Source organism: Furipterus horrens, unplaced genomic scaffold (genome assembly GCF_987537825.1).
Source record: "Furipterus horrens unplaced genomic scaffold, mFurHor1.1.pri manual_scaffold_11, whole genome shotgun sequence".
NCBI lineage: Eukaryota > Metazoa > Chordata > Mammalia > Chiroptera > Furipteridae > Furipterus > Furipterus horrens.
The window spans coordinates 90210224-90226425 of record NW_028327181.1 but is presented as its reverse complement, the minus strand read 5'-3'; the positions used below and the strand labels follow the sequence as shown (position 1 = coordinate 90226425).

At 53.8% G+C, this 16202-nt stretch overlaps 1 protein-coding gene across 17 annotated transcripts in view; it reads left to right on the top strand.

Annotated features, from left to right (window-relative positions):
• The window catches only part of MAPT (microtubule associated protein tau), an 88538-nt gene that overhangs the window by 47340 nt on the left and 24996 nt on the right, over positions 1 to 16202 (top strand). For 4 of the 17 annotated variants that reach the window (XM_090292460.1, XM_090292464.1, XM_090292461.1 and 1 more), the window contains exons 3-6: positions 2662 to 2748; positions 5225 to 5311; positions 8991 to 9056; positions 12524 to 13633. In XM_090292460.1, coding sequence (XP_090148586.1) covers positions 2662 to 2748; positions 5225 to 5311; positions 8991 to 9056; positions 12524 to 13633 — 1350 coding nt within the window. The remainder of the gene's footprint in view (positions 1 to 2661; positions 2749 to 5224; positions 5312 to 8990; positions 9057 to 12523; positions 13634 to 16202) is intronic. The other 13 variants (XM_090292470.1, XM_090292474.1, XM_090292471.1 and 10 more) reach the window with 6 other exon arrangements.

Here is a 16202-nt window from a genome sequence, read left to right as displayed (position 1 = left end):
TCCAGCCAGAAGCTCTGGGTGAGGGGAATGAAGGGGGGCGAATTCCCAATGCACCCAGAACTCCCTGCCTAGTGTCATGGTAACAAGAAATGTGCATTCTGACCTTCCCCAGGCCACAGCCCGGCTCCAGCCTGAGCTGCTAGGTTGCAGCTCCTCCCAGAGGGCAGCGGGGCCCTGAGAGCACCCTTGTCTGAGGACCTGAGCTCACCTGTCCCCCTGCATGTCCCTCATCCCTCTTTTTGTCAGGCCCCTGTGGAACTTCAGTTATTAAACTCTTTATTAAATTCTCATGGATGGAATCCAACTAAGAATCACAACATACTGAATTCTGCCCCAGGTAAATCCTGCCAATGAAAACTGGAGCTCTATTTCAGGTTTCCTGGTTTAAAAATTAAGTTAAAAATATAGATGATGTTGCAACAAACGTGCCATAATAATGAGGGATGTTAAGAACTGGGGAAACGGGGTGTGATAGTACACTCTCTGCACTGTCTTTGCAACTCCACTGTAACCCTAACATTGTTCTCAGATAAAAAGCTCATTCACTTAAAAGTCCAGAAGAAAAAGTGCTTTTCACTAGTCTTAGTTTTTGAAGGGAAAATAAATTTAATTTGTACAGTAAGAACCAGTCTACTGAGTTATGTTGTGTCTCAGAGTTGCCTAAAGCATGTTTGCTAGAACTACCCAATTCTTTAACATAAAACATGATCAGAAATTCTATGCTAAAACAGACATATGATATATCCAGCTGACCCTTGAACAGCTTGGGGTGACGGGGAGCCAACCCCTCACATCATCAAAAATATGTATATAACTTTTGCCCCCTAGAAATCTAACCTGCTGTTGACCAAAAGCCTCACCTATAATATAAACAGTCAACACATATTGTATATGTTATATGTATTTTATGCTTTATTCTTTCCATAAAGTAAGCTAGAGAAGAGAAAATGTTATTAAGAAAATCGTAAGGAAGAGAAAATACGTTTACAGTGTTTACTGAAACAAATCCCCATATAAGTGGACCCACACAGTTCAAATCATGTTGCTCAAAGGGCAACTTACGTGCAGATTTTAAGTTGCTAACCTTTTTGTCACTTCTGTGAAAGGAAAACATATGAAGAGAGTTTGCTCACCCAAAGAATATACTTGCCAAGAAAGCAAGTAATACCTAAAAGACTTTCATAATTCTCATCGAATTTGTTCTCGCTACTAAGGATTTAGAATGAGTTATTTTTATTTGGGGAGGGGTATCACTTGGCAGAAGGTGTCACTTTACTAGCAACATTCAAGGTAAGTGACAGAGACGATTTTGGGTACTGACAAGAAACCACATGTGAAATCGGAGAGCAAAGAGTATCTAAGTGGATATTAAAAGCTGGAAAAGGGCTGGATACAGCCAAAGAGAGCTACAAAGGGTGAAAGCTGGTTAGCTGATAAAATAAGACACCCTAATAAATTAAAAGGTGTTAATGGGTTAACTTGTTACACCTTCTAGATAACACATTCAGAAGAGGCTCAGTCTCCTTCCTCCAAGAAATTTAACAAGGATAGTGCTAATGATAAGGGCTGCAGGCTGGGGCAGGAGGTATTTGGGGCAAATGTGCTTAGAGGCCCTGGCAACCCCACACGTGCCTGTGCTCTGACCATCGAGGCTGGTTAGTAATAACAGGCCCCACAGACAGTCCGCATGATGCATCCTCATCATTTGCCCAAAGCCTGTCTGAGGCAGTTTGCAGGTTTTTGCAAGCTCCCCGCCCAGGGAGCTGTATGTGCTGGAAGCTTGTTTAGAATTAGCCCTTCTTTGGCTGGATGGGTGCAGCCAGGGCTGGGTGTCCAGGGACGATGTTTTAGCAAAAGGTACTGGGTGTCTGATCTCACAGAGCACTTGAACACCAATTGCTTTTATTTTTTTTTCCCAAAAAATCTCGGGGTTCTGCTTCGTGCCCAGAACCAGCCCCCTGTCATGAAATTGGCTCCAAGGCTGCCCTCACCCCAGGTGCAGAGGCTCTTACAGAGTGCACCAGAGCATCCTTGGCTTCCAAATCTGAAAGGACAGTCTCTTACAAGTACCTGTGGTTGACATTTCAGTCGTCACTCAAGGCTGGTTGCTCAATACCTGGAGATCCTCCCACGAAAGGAGCACGGTGAAGTCTAGACGCCAGTCCTCCCATTAGAAGTAGGCACTGTGTCTGCCCTAAGCTAATTCCTTTTCAGAGGAGGGAGTCGGATCTCAGTGTTTTCCAGGTATTTTCTGCTTGTCATGAATTCATGGCAGCGAGCTCCTGTGCGTCTCTCCAGGACGGAAAGACAAGGCCCCAGGTTCACATGGCTTAGGTTTCTGGCACCTGCCGCCACTTGTGACCATGAGAGCCTTTCCTCAACTGGAACCACAAGCTGATTAAAAGGCACTGTCTCCTCCCGCCAGGAACAACTCCTCATCACCTGTGTCTTTGCCTGATGACCCTGGTGTGGGGACACAGCTGTGTTGGAGGGGTGGGATTGGTCCCTTTGTGATTTTATCACGTGGGCACGTTCCATCCATCTGGGTTCCACGCTGAGTGATTTTTGGCTCCAAAAGACACTGCTCCTGAGTTTCTCCCGAGGCCCAAAGAGAGGTGGGGAGAGGCAGCCATTGTGAGGGGTTCACTGTGTATGTTCCAGAACCTCCCCTGCAGACCCCCGCCGCTGACGGATCTGATGAACCAGGCTCTGACACCTCGGAGGCTAAGAGCACCCCGACGGCCGAAGGTGGGGCCTCCTTCCCCTCTCTGCTTCACCCAACCAGCTCCTGCCCTGCGCCAGCCTGCGTGCCGCCCTTCCTGGCTGCGTTCGTGGCTGCCTGTCCCTCTGGCTGAAAGAGACGCTCACCGATGCTTTGCAGGGTGGCTCAGGCTCGGCTCAGGCATCTGGGTGGGGGGCGGGGGGCAAGCCCACTTTGAGGCCTTGCTTGCTGGTGCCAGGTATGGGCACCTTCATCGTGTGTGTGCTCTGAGGCAGCCCCACCTGGAGAGGCGGGGCCCAAGCACAGCCCTCAAAGCCCTGCTCCGTATCAATTGTCCTCCTTAAACTCCTTCCGCCCCGCCCCCCACCTCACTCTTTCCCAGAGCCCCCGGGTCCCAGGGCAGCTGTGCGGCTGAGGAAAGGAGCAGCTCAAGCTCACGCTTCAGGACTGGCCTTGGATTAGTGCCCTTTGTTTTCTGAGCACTGGACTTGGCCTTTGGCCGCCACGTTAGTTTCAGCCCATCTTCCAGCCTCTTCTTTCTAGACATTCGGTGTCTAGGTGGTTACAAAGCTCCTCTTGTATTTTCTGAAGTGCTCCCTGGTCCTGGTTTTGACCACCTTCTCCTGCTTCCCGTCTGTGTCAGTCAAGACTGACTTTGATAGCAGGTAAAGGAAAACCCAGCTAACTGTGGCCTACGTGCATATGTGAAGAGCTGTAGTTCTCCCACATAATACATGCCTGGTCTTGGGCAGGCCCCGGTGTCATCGGTCCGTCTCTTTCTTCTGCCATCTTTAATGGTTGGATTATTGCCTCCTGGTTACAAGAGGGCTGCTGCACGTCCAGGCATCACGTTTGACTTCAAAGCAGAAAGAAATTAGCAGAGCAAAGGGGCCACAAAAAGCCCAGAAACCAAGTGTTCTCTTTTAATTAGGAAAGCAAGCATACTCCTGCAAGCCCCACCCGGCCAACTTCCACTTGGCTCTCATTTGTCAGAACCGGGTCTCATGGCAACCGCTGGCTGTGATGGAGACGGGGACATCATGCATTTTGCTTTTCAGCCTCTTTAGTGGGAGAAATCAAGAGAGAAGGGAATTGAGGATGGCTTTTGAGCAACCAGTCCGTAGTATCTGCACCTCCCTCCTTCATCCTCCCCGAGGAGGCTCCAGGTTCTGGTCTCAGCACTTCTTGGGCCTGCCCAGTACTTGCGCTGCTGTGTTACACAGGGGATGAGAACCTGGCCCCAGCGTGTCCCCGAGAGCCCACCGCTGGATGAACTCAGAAGGTGCCTGCCCGCTGCTTGGTACGAGGGAGCTTCTGTGGAGGAGACAGTGGGCATGGCCCTTCCCCACCCACCCCGAGGTGCTCGGCCTAGTGAAGAGTCGACGGGGCCAGAGGCTCTTTGCTCTCCTTAGAGCCAGTGATGCAAGACACATCCTGCTGGTCTTGTTGGGACAGTCTTGCAAGTAGAACACTCATGCCAGGATCCGTGCCAGCCTCCCAAATATGGCTTTCAGCATTCCAGCAACATTATTCTGGAAGACTCTTCCAACCAAGTCTCACTGCACTCAGGACCCTGTACATGTGTGGGTACCAAGAGCTTCAGCTCCCACCCTGCAGGGAGAGGGCTGTGCTGGGCCAGGCTGCTCCGCCGGCTCCAGAGGCCGTAATTAAAATGGACTCCCTTGGCCTAAACTGACTCAGGCTCTTGGGAAGCTTCCAGCACTGACAACTCCTTATGTTTGCCCAGAACGGCTTGGGAGTGTGCCCGGGCAGGGCCGGGACACCAGCGCCGATTTGGAAGCGTTCACCTTGAAGGGAGAGTGACAGCAACTCCTGGTGGTAGATCCTCCCCTCTGGTCACTGCCCTGAAGGTGGGCCTATCTGCAGCCTGTTGCCAGCCACCTGACCCCAAACTGCATCGGGCCTGTTCATCGCCACCCGGGGGACTCTGTGCTTCTCAACCCTGGGTCATGGGCTCAAGGGGACAGGCAAGCTGGAGGAAACCTTGGAGGTGCCCTGGAGATGATACTCCACTTTGCAGATAAGGAAACTGAGACCCAAAGAGGACAAAGGACTTGCCCGAAGCCTCACGGCAAACCCGTGGTCCCTGACCCCAGAGTTCCTGCCCTGCCTCAGTCCCCGTTCCTCCCGTGCACCTCCTGTGAACAGTCATCTGCTGTCCACCATTTCTTCTTTAAATATCCCCAGGACTGTCCACAGTAGTCTCTTTCGCTGCTGTGTTTGCATGGGGCTGCCCCTGGCTTTCCCGGCAAATGGCCTGGGTGTCTCATGGGCTGCTGTCACCCGAGCAGAATGTTAATGTTCTTCCTGGGGAGATGTCAGGCAGGGGGACTCTGGGCCTGCTTTGTGGTGTGGCTTTTTTGCATGTGGCTGAGTTCCCTCCCGCCTCCCTTCCCTGCACTGCTCCCACACACAAAGTAAGGTGAGGGGCTCAGCTCGGCTCATCCCCGACCCCTGAAGGTGACTTTCAGTGGTTTCCAGATGTGACAGTGCCCTTAGTGGATGAGGGAGCCCCCAGCGAGCAGGCGGCTGCCCAGCCCCACGTGGAGATCCCAGAAGGAACCACAGGTGAGGGCCACCCCAGGCTGGGTGCCCGGCTGGCCCGCTGGAGGGACTTGTGGGCGTGGGGCTGTGCTCATCTCCGAGTGAGGCAGGAATGGGAGTGGACACCAGCTTCTGGGGCTCTTGGGTGGTTCTGAGCCTGATGCCTTGGTGTCCTGTTGCTCCCATGGCTGCCTGCCAGCCTCCCAGGGGGTAGGGGACCTTTTGGATTCCCTCTAGCTTCTCCTTTCCCACCTCCTCAGTGCTTCAGCTCCGCAGGGTTCTCTGAGGCAGGCTGGTGGCAGACCCTGCCTTCACCCCTGAGGTCAGTCCACCCTCCTGCTCAGACTATGTCCGGTGACAGGGTCACTTCCCAGGAAGCGAGTTACCACCAGAAGCACCGAATGTGCAGCAGGGTCCAGAAGGCTGACCCACACCGTTGGAGGACCTTCTTTAAGTGGACAGCCCCTGAGGAGTTCAGCGATAGAATCTCACATCCAGTCCTGCGACTACCTTTTCACACGCGTCGGCAAAGAACAGGCATGACGAGGCTGTCCTGTCAACTGGATGATGGGGAATGGCTCAGACATCTAGGCACCGGCCAGAAATAGCCCTGGACGCAGGGCCACCAGAGTGACCCGAGAGCTGCCTGGGCCCGGCGGAAATGGCTAGCACAGCCTGGAGCTCCTGCTTCGTTTCCTTCCCGTCCCAGCCGTGGGCGTGGCGATCAGTGGACATGTGGCAAGAAACGCAGAGGAATTCTGGACAGGATTTCACCAGCAGTGGAGAGTGGGGAGAGGTCCCCAGGCCGGAGTGTCTTTCCTTCCTACAGACGATGCTCATGTGGGAAGCCACTGCCTTCCTCCCGGCTCTGTGTGCTGAGGACACCCATGAGGGGCCCAAGTGCCACCACGGGACCCTGCAGGGCAGTTCTGGCTTTGCGAGTTGGCCTTCCGAGATAGGTGGAGGGGAATGTTCTTGAAGCCTGGCAAGCCTCATCTTTGACAGCGAAGGTTGTTTGAAGGCCAAGGAACAACTCAGGGGATCTAGGTTTTTGTCCTTTACAATTTATCTGGCAGAGAAGCTCTTCCCTGCCCCCGATGAAAACTCCAGCCCACCTTCCATCCCTCCTAGGTAATCAAAAGGACTTTAAAAGTCGCCTTAGTCACAGAACACCGTCGGCAAAGGCTAATTAGAACATCCCCACTGCCTGGCGTGCGTAAAGGCCAAGGCTCATTCAGGGTTGCAGCCTCTCTCCTCTGGGGCTGGGGAGGGGGACAGGCCGAGGCGGCGGGAAGACCCTTGCTGGGCTGGCGCTGCTGAGCGCTGTGGGTTCCATGCTCTCTGCAGAGTTTCAGGTTGACTTGTTCTCTATGGGGACCTTTTATGAATTCTTCCAGGCCCCACTCCCAGCCCCGAAGGCCCCTCCCTGTGCACTCGGTTCAGGCAGACATTTCCTCTCTCCTCTGCTCCGAGGGCACTGGAGATCCACCTCCAGCCTCACCTCTGTTGGGGTGGGCTTGTTCCCGATGGTGATCTGTCGAGCGGGCTCTAAAGCATCCCCACACTGTCACTGCCGGCACCCCTATCAGGACATTCTTTGCGCAAGCAGACTGACTGCAGGGCCCCCGCCAGGCTCCTTTGCTTCCCGCCAAGGCAGGGCCAGCCTCTCTGCTCCTCTAGTTTCCACAGGCGGGGTTCTGGCCGCAGTCTGCCCTGGCGCTAACCCTAGAGGACATGGCCAAATGTCTCCAAGTGGCGCCTTGAACCCCATTCATGGGGACTGAGATGGAGGGAGGCTACATCCAATGAAATCCTCCTCAAAATGCTTTCCCCTCGGTCCTCTCCAGCCTTTACCTCCTCAGTGAGGTGGGAGGTTTTAGAGCTGGGGGTAGGGGGACACTTTTTCAGCTGTTGACTTTGACAGCATGTGCCTTAGTGGAGCACCTCAGTTTGGCATGTCCCATGTGCTGTTTCTTAGTGTTCCAGTGAAAACTTCTTATTTGGGGGTGCGGTGTGGCCGCCCCACTGCAGGAATCTGTGCTGTGCTGGGGCAGGAGTCCCTGCCTCTTGGGGCTTCAAGGATATAGAGAGGCCATGTGGTGATGTGACAGCCAGCCCCTGGCACACACCCTCCCCCCTCCCCCTGACTTCTCTGAGCCCTCCCTTGCTGGCTTGGGGTCACCAGAGTTATGGGTACCCTCCGATTTCGGACTTGCGCCAGGGCCCGGATGTCACAACTCTGCACTGGCAAGTGAAAGCTGCCGGCTCCCCAGAGCCACACGGTGACGTCATCCCGGCACGCCTCCCCCGTTCTCCGTCTCCAGGACGCAATGCCACGTAGCCGGACTGGCTCCCCTCTGAACTTCCCTTCCTTAACCTCGTCAGGAACTCAGACCGAGTCCATGCTTGGAGCTCTGCCTCCTGGACGGTATCGTCCAATGACATGGAGCTGTCACATCAGACGTCACGGGCAGCACAGTGTTGGCTTGCGGGGCCCAGAGGGTGGTTGTGCCGATGAGCTGGGCCCCTGCCCCTGTCACCACAGCCGCCCTGGGACAGCCGGTGGGTTAGGGGCTTATAAGCCCACCGCACAGCTCCACCCAGGGAGCCTTTCTTTTCCCTCCGTGCGTGCGCTCCATGGTGGCCTGCGCTGGCTACAGTGGCAACTTGTCATTTCTGTCTTAGGTGTGGAGACAGAGCCATTGCAGGTCTGGGAGAAAAGACTGGTGGCCCAGCCAATACCTTGTAGGCATTTCCCAGGGGTGGTGGCCTCTCTGTCCCTGGGGTCACAAGGCCAGTGCCTGTGAATGTGCAGCTACCTGACCTTATAAACTCCTTCTCCGGGACATTACAGCCGTTGTCCTGCAGCAACATCCTGGTTTATGACGATGCCGAAGTCGGCACTGTGTGAAAGCTTATTGAGTTCGGTACCACTGATGACGTGGTCAGGGACTTTCCTCAGCCTCCTTTGTTTGGGGTGACCTGTGGTTCCCTGAGCAGGAGCCCAGGACACCCCAGAAGCTACCCGCTGGCACCACAGGCCTCCCTCTAACCAGGTGGTACCTTTTCTGGGCAATGCAATTAAACAGTTTGCCCAGTAGTTTGGAGAAAAGAAACCAAACAGCCTTAAGGCACCTACCATATGCGAGGCACTTTGCTAAACAAGTTCTCGTGTTCTTGTCACCCTCTTCTGCAAGACCAGCTGGCATCAGTCAACACCTTGGGGTTCCAGATGAGGCAATGAGGCTCAGACAGGTTATGTGAGTCACGGCACCTGGGTGTGAATCCCAGCCCGACTCCACAGCCCATGCCCCGTCCTTCCCTACACCTCTGCCCGAGCCAGGGCTGGACTGCAGCTGTCACTCAGACAGGGGTCCCACGGCAGCTAGCTGAGCAGCAGATTGCTCCCTGACCCCTCACCCATCCTGGGCATCTTTGTCACGCGGGCACTCAGGACCCTGGGCCCACTGTGGGGAAGGCCTTTCCTACCGAGTGTGGTCCCCTGTGGGGTGTATGGGGTTTGGGTAATGACCCATTTTCATCGACATCCACGGCAGTAACACTTTCAGAGAGTCAGAGGTTCAGCCGCTTGGTTCTTGTGAGGAGTGCCTTTTTTTTAATGTTTTCAGAAAAATCCCGGAAGATGTTTATAGCCCACGGTAACTGTACTTTTCTCTCCTTCACTCGCTGACACATAAACCAGCTGAAGAAGCCGGTGTTGGAGACACGCCCAGCCTGGAAGACCACGCTGCGGGACACGTGACTCAAGGTCAGTGGCTGGGGTCACCCGCCAAAGCGTGGGGGTTGGGAGGACAGAGAAGGCAACATTCAGACAGAGACTCTAATTCACGGGTCCAGGAAATTTTTAGGAGGTGGTACTTGCTCAAGGTGGGCTCTTCAGCAATAGAAAGAGCTCTAACACTTTTTTCCTAATGCTGTTTCCGAGATATTCCTAAGGTGTTTCGTTCTGAAAAACAGCTGGCCTTGTCTGGCCTGGAGGTAGAGAATGAACATACAACAGAAACTCAAGTATGTGTGGCAGGCGCGTCTCCCTGCAGGCTGCGCCCTCTGGTCTGGCCTGGCAGCAAGGCCGCAAGCGTGTCACGACCAAGCCATTTCTTTTCAGCTTTCGTCTCGGCAAACCTCAAACCTCACTGTGATTTTCTTCTCAGGGGCCAAAACTGCAGTGTTCAAGGAAAACAACTTTCTACAGTCATTTAGCAAAAATGCTTTAAGAACTTAATTTTTAAGTCCCAGAGGTTCTTTATCTTTGGAAACAGAGATCTCTGATACAAAGGGGGCTGGGTTTTTTATCACTTGCTGCGTAAACTAACTTCAGAGTCGACTGTGTAACATGGCAGCTTCTAGACTGCAAAAGACGCTGTTCTCGTCTCCAGGAAGTGATATGGGGTTCAGCCAGTGTTTAGCATCACTGCTGAGGCCGTCTGGCTTTAGAAAGTGTCTGAAAATGTATCTCATTGAGGGGATTCTGAGCCTAACTACACATTCCTGAGCCCAGAGGGGCCCCTGCCCCATGGTGGGCCACTGTGTCTCTTCTCACGTGACCCAGAAAAGCGTGTTTTCATTCATGAGCTTAACAGAGAGTTTCAAATCAACATAAGAGGGAACCTCAGTCCATTGGGTAAGTAACTAGAACCCTGCTTCCTGTTTCTTCTAGGTCATGAGGTTTCAGCTTAGGTGGTATTAGAGGCTTTTGTAACCTCTGGAAATGAGTGTTTGTTTCCATAAAAAGAAGTAAATTTGAGTTTTCCCTACAAGTTTTTATTGCAGGCTGTGTCTCCATGACGCCATAACATAACGCCACACAATGAAGCTATCAGGCCAATAGCTTTTCTGGAAACTTGATGGTGGTGCTAACTGAATTTTTAAGTTTTCCCGACAATGGCCTAGAATCACACAGACAGGCAGATGAACAGCAGGTAACATCTGCAAAGGGAAGTCAGCTCCTCATCTGTGAATACACCCAGGTGCCCTCCTCTGCTCCCAAGGTCAATATTTAATGCCTCCAGTGGGGCTGCTGGTCCAGATGGCAGGTGAAACCTTGTGAAATTCCCACACACGGGTGATCCACTAACACACCTTACTTGCCAGAGGCCTGCAGTCTGTTTTATAGTAAAATACTCAGCTTTAAGAAGAACTGTGCAAACAAAGGCCTGGGTATTAGCTCTCTCCCTTGCTCCTTCCTGCTGCAGAAGAAAAACCTCTAGCAGTCTGTGTTCAGGGCTCTGGAAGTCCTAAGGTACAGAAAGATGTTTCAGGATGGGGCTGTGATGTGCAGAGAGCTGTGGGAAGGCCTTCGCCCTGTCCCACTCACCCCCAGGGGTAGGCTTTTCTTCTGCAAGTGTCCTGAAGCAATCACGTTGCCTGCCCAGATAGTGCTGACTTGGGACCCCCACCCCTGGCGATTGCTATGGTTAATATTGACTGAGCACTTCAGAGTATCCTGGGAACTGAATAGAATAGTCTCCCAGCCTGGCTCCTTCCTCCAGGAGTATAATTCCATTGTTAGATCCCTCATCCATCAATTGTACAATTGTGTACTGATGGCTTTCCAAGATACGCTTACTATTCGTGTTTGAGGCCCCTGTTTCTTTTTTAATGAGGGTTTTTAAAGTCTTGGCTATATCAGAGTACAGTAACATCCCAATCAATAGCAATTTCTAGGAGACTCTGGGAGGGAAGCTTATTCCAGATGGCGATGGAGACCTGGCCTGTTGGGGAGGGGTGCGTGTAATGACCAGCAGCCACCCACGCTTCTGGTCTGCTGGGCTGGTTGTAGGGTGGGAAGTCATGAAGCTCAGGCACCTGCTCAGGGTGCTTCCTGGCGACCTTTTTCCTGCATCTCTGTGGTTGAAGTGGTTCTTCCTGGACACCAACCGAGGACCTCAGCAAGGTGCCCGTAGGCCCTGGCAAAAGCAGAAATCAGTACATTTTCCTGACATCAGTTCATCCATGCAGGATTCCTTTACTGATCACCTATTGTGTGCAGGCACTGTGGTAGATGCTAGGAACACAGAATGAATGAGATTGTGAGCTTGCTTGAAGCCCAGCATAAGGGTGGGAGGTGAAGGTGAGCCACGGCCAGGCCCCGTGGCAGTGAGCACCTATACAACCTCCAGCTGGGTTGGGGAGAGAGGGACAATCATGTGTTACCTGTGTATGTCCACAACTGCACACGTGTGTAAACATGTGCATTCTCCCACATTCCTTCCCTCCCCTTATCTAATCTCTTTCTCTTCCTGAATCGTTTGGGATTCTAGATTTTGCTGAGAGGAGGTCTGGGGAGCTGTAGAGACTATTCTGTTGGGACTAGGTGGGGTTGTCAAAGGGTTGGGAGTTGTTTTTTTTTTTTTTAATATTTATTAGAAGAACCAAGAGCATAACTTTCCTGTCCTTAATACACAGTCAGATACTTTAAGGTCTCACATGCATGAGCCAGAAAAAAATGAATTGCACCCCTCTTCAGTTGGGTTGGCATGCAGCAAATTGTGTGCCCAGGTGAAAGCAGAGTCCCCACAGGCTGGCAGATTACTGCCACTGCGATCTACCTCACCTTATTCAAAAAGCCTGTCCAAGGTCAGTGACCTGGATAAATCTGAATCGTGTTTCTGTTTATAGGACTCTTACAGCAGGTCCATTAGTCAAGATTCGAGCCCTGGTGATGATCAGTTTTGGATTTTCTATGTCTATCAGGGCACAGGCTGAAGCAGGACTAGTTTGTGGGCCCCTGATGATTTCACTTGGCAAAATAGGGAAAAGGGATCCTCCCTGCACCCGAGCCAGACCCCATCCCGAGGCCAGCGTCTTCAGGGCACTCGGCAGCCCTGGAGAACTGGAGGCGCTCAGTGGAGTAAGCAGGAGGCAGCGCGCAGCGGGGCCAGCAGCCCTGCATGTGCCGGTGTGTCTGTCTGAGCCACCCCGAGCCCGCCACAGACAGACGAATAACACAGGGCCCAGGAGGCACCAGGTCCAAGATGAGGAAACTGAGGCCCGCAGAGGGAAGGTGCTCCCCCAGGGTCACCCGGAGTTGGTGGCAGGCAGACCAAGAGAGCTTCCATTCCGAGCAAACAAAAGCAACGCGGGTGAGTGCAGAGGGTGCGGGCTTGCGATGGCGTTGAAATGTCCTTTTCTTGTTTCAAGAAATAAGTGTGTTCCCTCTTACACACTCAGTGAACCCTTGCTAACCTCTTGCCATCGCTGCCTCCTCAAACCCAGAGGAGGTGAGAGCTGCCGGCGAGCCGGGGGAGGTGCCTGCGAGGCTCCTGGCCCGTGGGCTTAGTGCTCAGGTCCAGCCTGGACTCTGCGGAGGAGCTTCTGGGGTCTCCGTGCTGCCTCTGGGAGAGAAACAGCCAGAAGGTGCCGTCCTAGCCTCTCACCGTGCACAGCATCATCCCGTCTGCCCCCTGCCCCCGCCAACAGCAGGCCTTCGGGAGCCCCAGAAGGAGTGGGGACCAAAACCGTGGGGCCAGGCTGAGGAGGATCTGGCTTTTCCGAAGCCCACCTCCCCTGGACATGTGCAGACAGAGCCTGGCAGTGTCGAGGTTGTCCAGGAAAGCGTCCTCAGAGAGCCGGGGCATCATGGAGATGAGACCACGGATCCGACGACCCCATATCTGACCCCCCAGCACCTGTCCAGCATGCCCGGGACTTCAGTCCTGCCCAAAGGCCCCAGAGAAGCCCCGCACCAGCCTTGGGGGACAGCACCTGACGACACGGAGGGAAGTCGCCGTAGCCTGGGGCTTTTGGAGCACCAGCTTCTGGGAGACCTGCCGCAGGAGGGGCCGCCTCTGAAGGGGGACCAAGGCAAAGAGAGGTGGGGGGCCGAGAAGGTTGACGAAGACCGAGACATTGACGAGTCCTTGCCCCAGGACTCCCCTCCCTCCCAGGTCTCCCCGAGTCTGCAGAGCCCCCCAGCCCAAGGCGGGCCACCCCCCCAGACCATTTCCAGTGAAGCCACTGGCACCCCTGATTCCCCATCTCAGGGTGCCATCCCCCTCCCTATCGATTTCCTCTCCAAAGTGTCCACAGAGCCCCAGGTCTCCGAGCCGGACTGGCTGGGTGCAGGGCCACCAGCCGAAGGGCAGGCCACGCCCCCCGAGTTCGCCTTCCACGTGGAAATCAAAGCCAGTGTGCAGAAGGAACAGACAGCGTCAGAGGTGGATTTGGAAGGGGCTGCACTTCCGGGGACCCCTAGAGAGGATCGAGAGCCCTGGAGCCCCTCTGAGGGAGAGGACACAAAAAAGACTGACCTTCCAGAACTATCTGAAAAGCAGCCTGTGCCCAGTCTGCCAGGGAGGCCCGTCAGCCGGGTCCCCCAACTCAAAGGTCTGTGTCTAGAGCTCCTTCACTCCTTCCTGGTGACCCCGTGTGCCATCCAGGCTGCGGGCACTGCCACTGAGCTTCCGGCCCCGCCTTGACTCCTGCCGCTTCCAAGGCTCCTAGCAACAGCCACTAAACTGACCACCTGGACGCTGCTGCGCTCCCTCCCACGGCCGCCTCGCACCCCACGTGCCCCCGATGCACGTGTTCCTCTCGCGCTTGCCCGCCGTTCCGCATGTCTCTCCGCCCCACCCCCACCCCCACCCCCAGCGCTTTCTGCCCTGTTCATTTCTCTGGCCACTTGGGCGGTCCATTAGCCCAGGGCAGGTCGGTTGGGGGGCCACACTCCAGAGAGGCTACCAGCTGCTCCTACTGTTGAGGGCCTACTATGGGCCTTAAACTCATTGCCCAGAACCCTCCCGACCCTCCCAAGTGGGGGTCATTAGCCCCACTTTGTCGATAAGGAAACTGAGGCTCAAGGAGTTAAAGTAACTTGCTGAAGGTTACTGAGTCCTAAGTGACCCAGCCAGGTTCAGAACCCAGGTAGGTCTTCCCTGTCCACACAGTGACTTCCAGAAGGTTCTGAGATGTGCCCTCCTAGCCCAGAGATGCAGAGGGCACAAGCCTGTCTTCTGCAGCTCCTGTCAGTAGACACCACATGGCATGCAGCCCATGACACACATAAGCATTTGGAGGTGGCCGAAAGCCAAACCACCACCCACCCCACCTCACCAGCCCTGCCTCGTGGCAGGCGGGACAGTGAGCAGGAACAAAATCTTCCCGTTCAAAGAACGTCCCCCTCCCTCGTCAGAGCCTGTGCTGGGATTACAGGGCCCCAGCCCAGGCCTCCTCGTGAGCCCTGGGAAGCAACACCACAGTAGCCTTCTGGGGGCTGGAGAGGGGGGATGGACAGTTCCCCAGTGTCACGTCTCTGTGTCCTGTCAAGGAGGGGACAGTTTACATCCCAGAGGGGGCTTCATGGGCACAAGCTGGGTGCATCCAAACATTTAGGACTCTTGACATTTTAGTTATTTTCAGGGTTCAGAAATTGGTGCTACTTAAAAATTGAACACCTGTTAAATTTTGATGAGTTCCTACTTGTCAAGAAAACTTGGAAATGTAAACAATGGAAGCTGTATCTGAAATTTAAAACAGAAAAAATTCCTATGTCCTGTTTTTAAAATAGCCCAAGTTCCAAAATAGGAGGGGACAAATAACTGTTGCTTGACAGAAGACGGCACTGTTTCCTGAGTCCGGTGTTTTATTGAATCCCGGCCCACTGGATGTTGATAGGTGTGTCCAGGGGGAAAAAAAGTTCCATGGTCCAGTACATTTAGAAAAAACAGGCTAAACAAAGTTCAGTAGGGTTTGCTGGGGCGGAACTTGTCAGAGCCCTTCATATCCCAGTGCACATTTTGACCCTCTGAGAAGGACCCATGACATGAATTTCCCACAGTGATTGATCTCACCTGCTCCTGTCTCCTAGACGTGGGCCTGTTCAGGACCCCAGTTTGGGAAATGCTGATCTAGCAGATTCTTTGGTTGTGACATGCATGATAATGGTTCATTTGGACAAAGAGCATGAATCAGGTCCATCTGGGGCCCTTATTAAAATGCAGATTCCTGGGCCCTGTCTTAGGTTTCCAGAGTCTCGGGGCAGGTTCAGGAACCTGTACTTGAATAGCCTCTCCTGGTGATTCTCCATAGGACAGATTGAGAACCTCTGTGCTAGATCAGTGATGGTCACTCTAAACAGCCAGTTGCCAGTAGCTAGTGAGCAGCTCCAGGAAGCCCGGTTGTCCTTGGGGCAAGCAAAATATGATATTGAAACCAAAGATGATCTATAATCAATCTCCAAGAATGAATGTACAGAGAAGGAGAGGGTGAGGGAGAGGTGATCCTGGTAGACAAGTGGATGTGTTTCACCGTGGCAGGGGGTGGCTTTTGAAACACAAAAATGGTCAACAGTTTGCTGAGGCCTAAAATCAGAGGCTATCTGTAGGATGCTTGCTGGTAACCAGTTGATAGCTAATTTGGGGATATGGCAAGGATTACCCCCTTGGGAAGGCCTACAGGTAGTGAGAAGATCGTCCAGGCCTGGGCCAGGGGTGGAATGGGCTCGTTGGAGAACAGCTGGGGCTGGTGTCCAAAGCTCCCAATTAGCAAGGGGCCAGATCTGGGAAGACAACTCACTCACCCTGACCCTTCTGTGACAGCATGAGCAGGGGTCTGGCAGGGGACCAGAGCCTGGCTGAGCTGCCCCAGCTGTGGCCCTGGGACTTGCTGGCACCCCTCCTTGGAGAGGAGTTGAGCCCAACTGGGGGAGGCCGACCCAGGCAAAGGCAGGAAGGGAGCCTATGGGAGAGCCCGCCTTCCCTATGCCAACGTGTACCTGAAACACTGTCCTCTGCATCTCCTCTGCGTCCCCTCTGCATGTCCCCACCCTCGGCTAGTCTGCTGCCCCCTCACCAGGGTGCTCCAAGCAATGACCTCAGTGTGCAGTGTTGATATGAACAATGAGAGACCTAACAGATAAGGGGAAAGAAGATGGGTTTCCAGGAGCCCAGCCAGACAG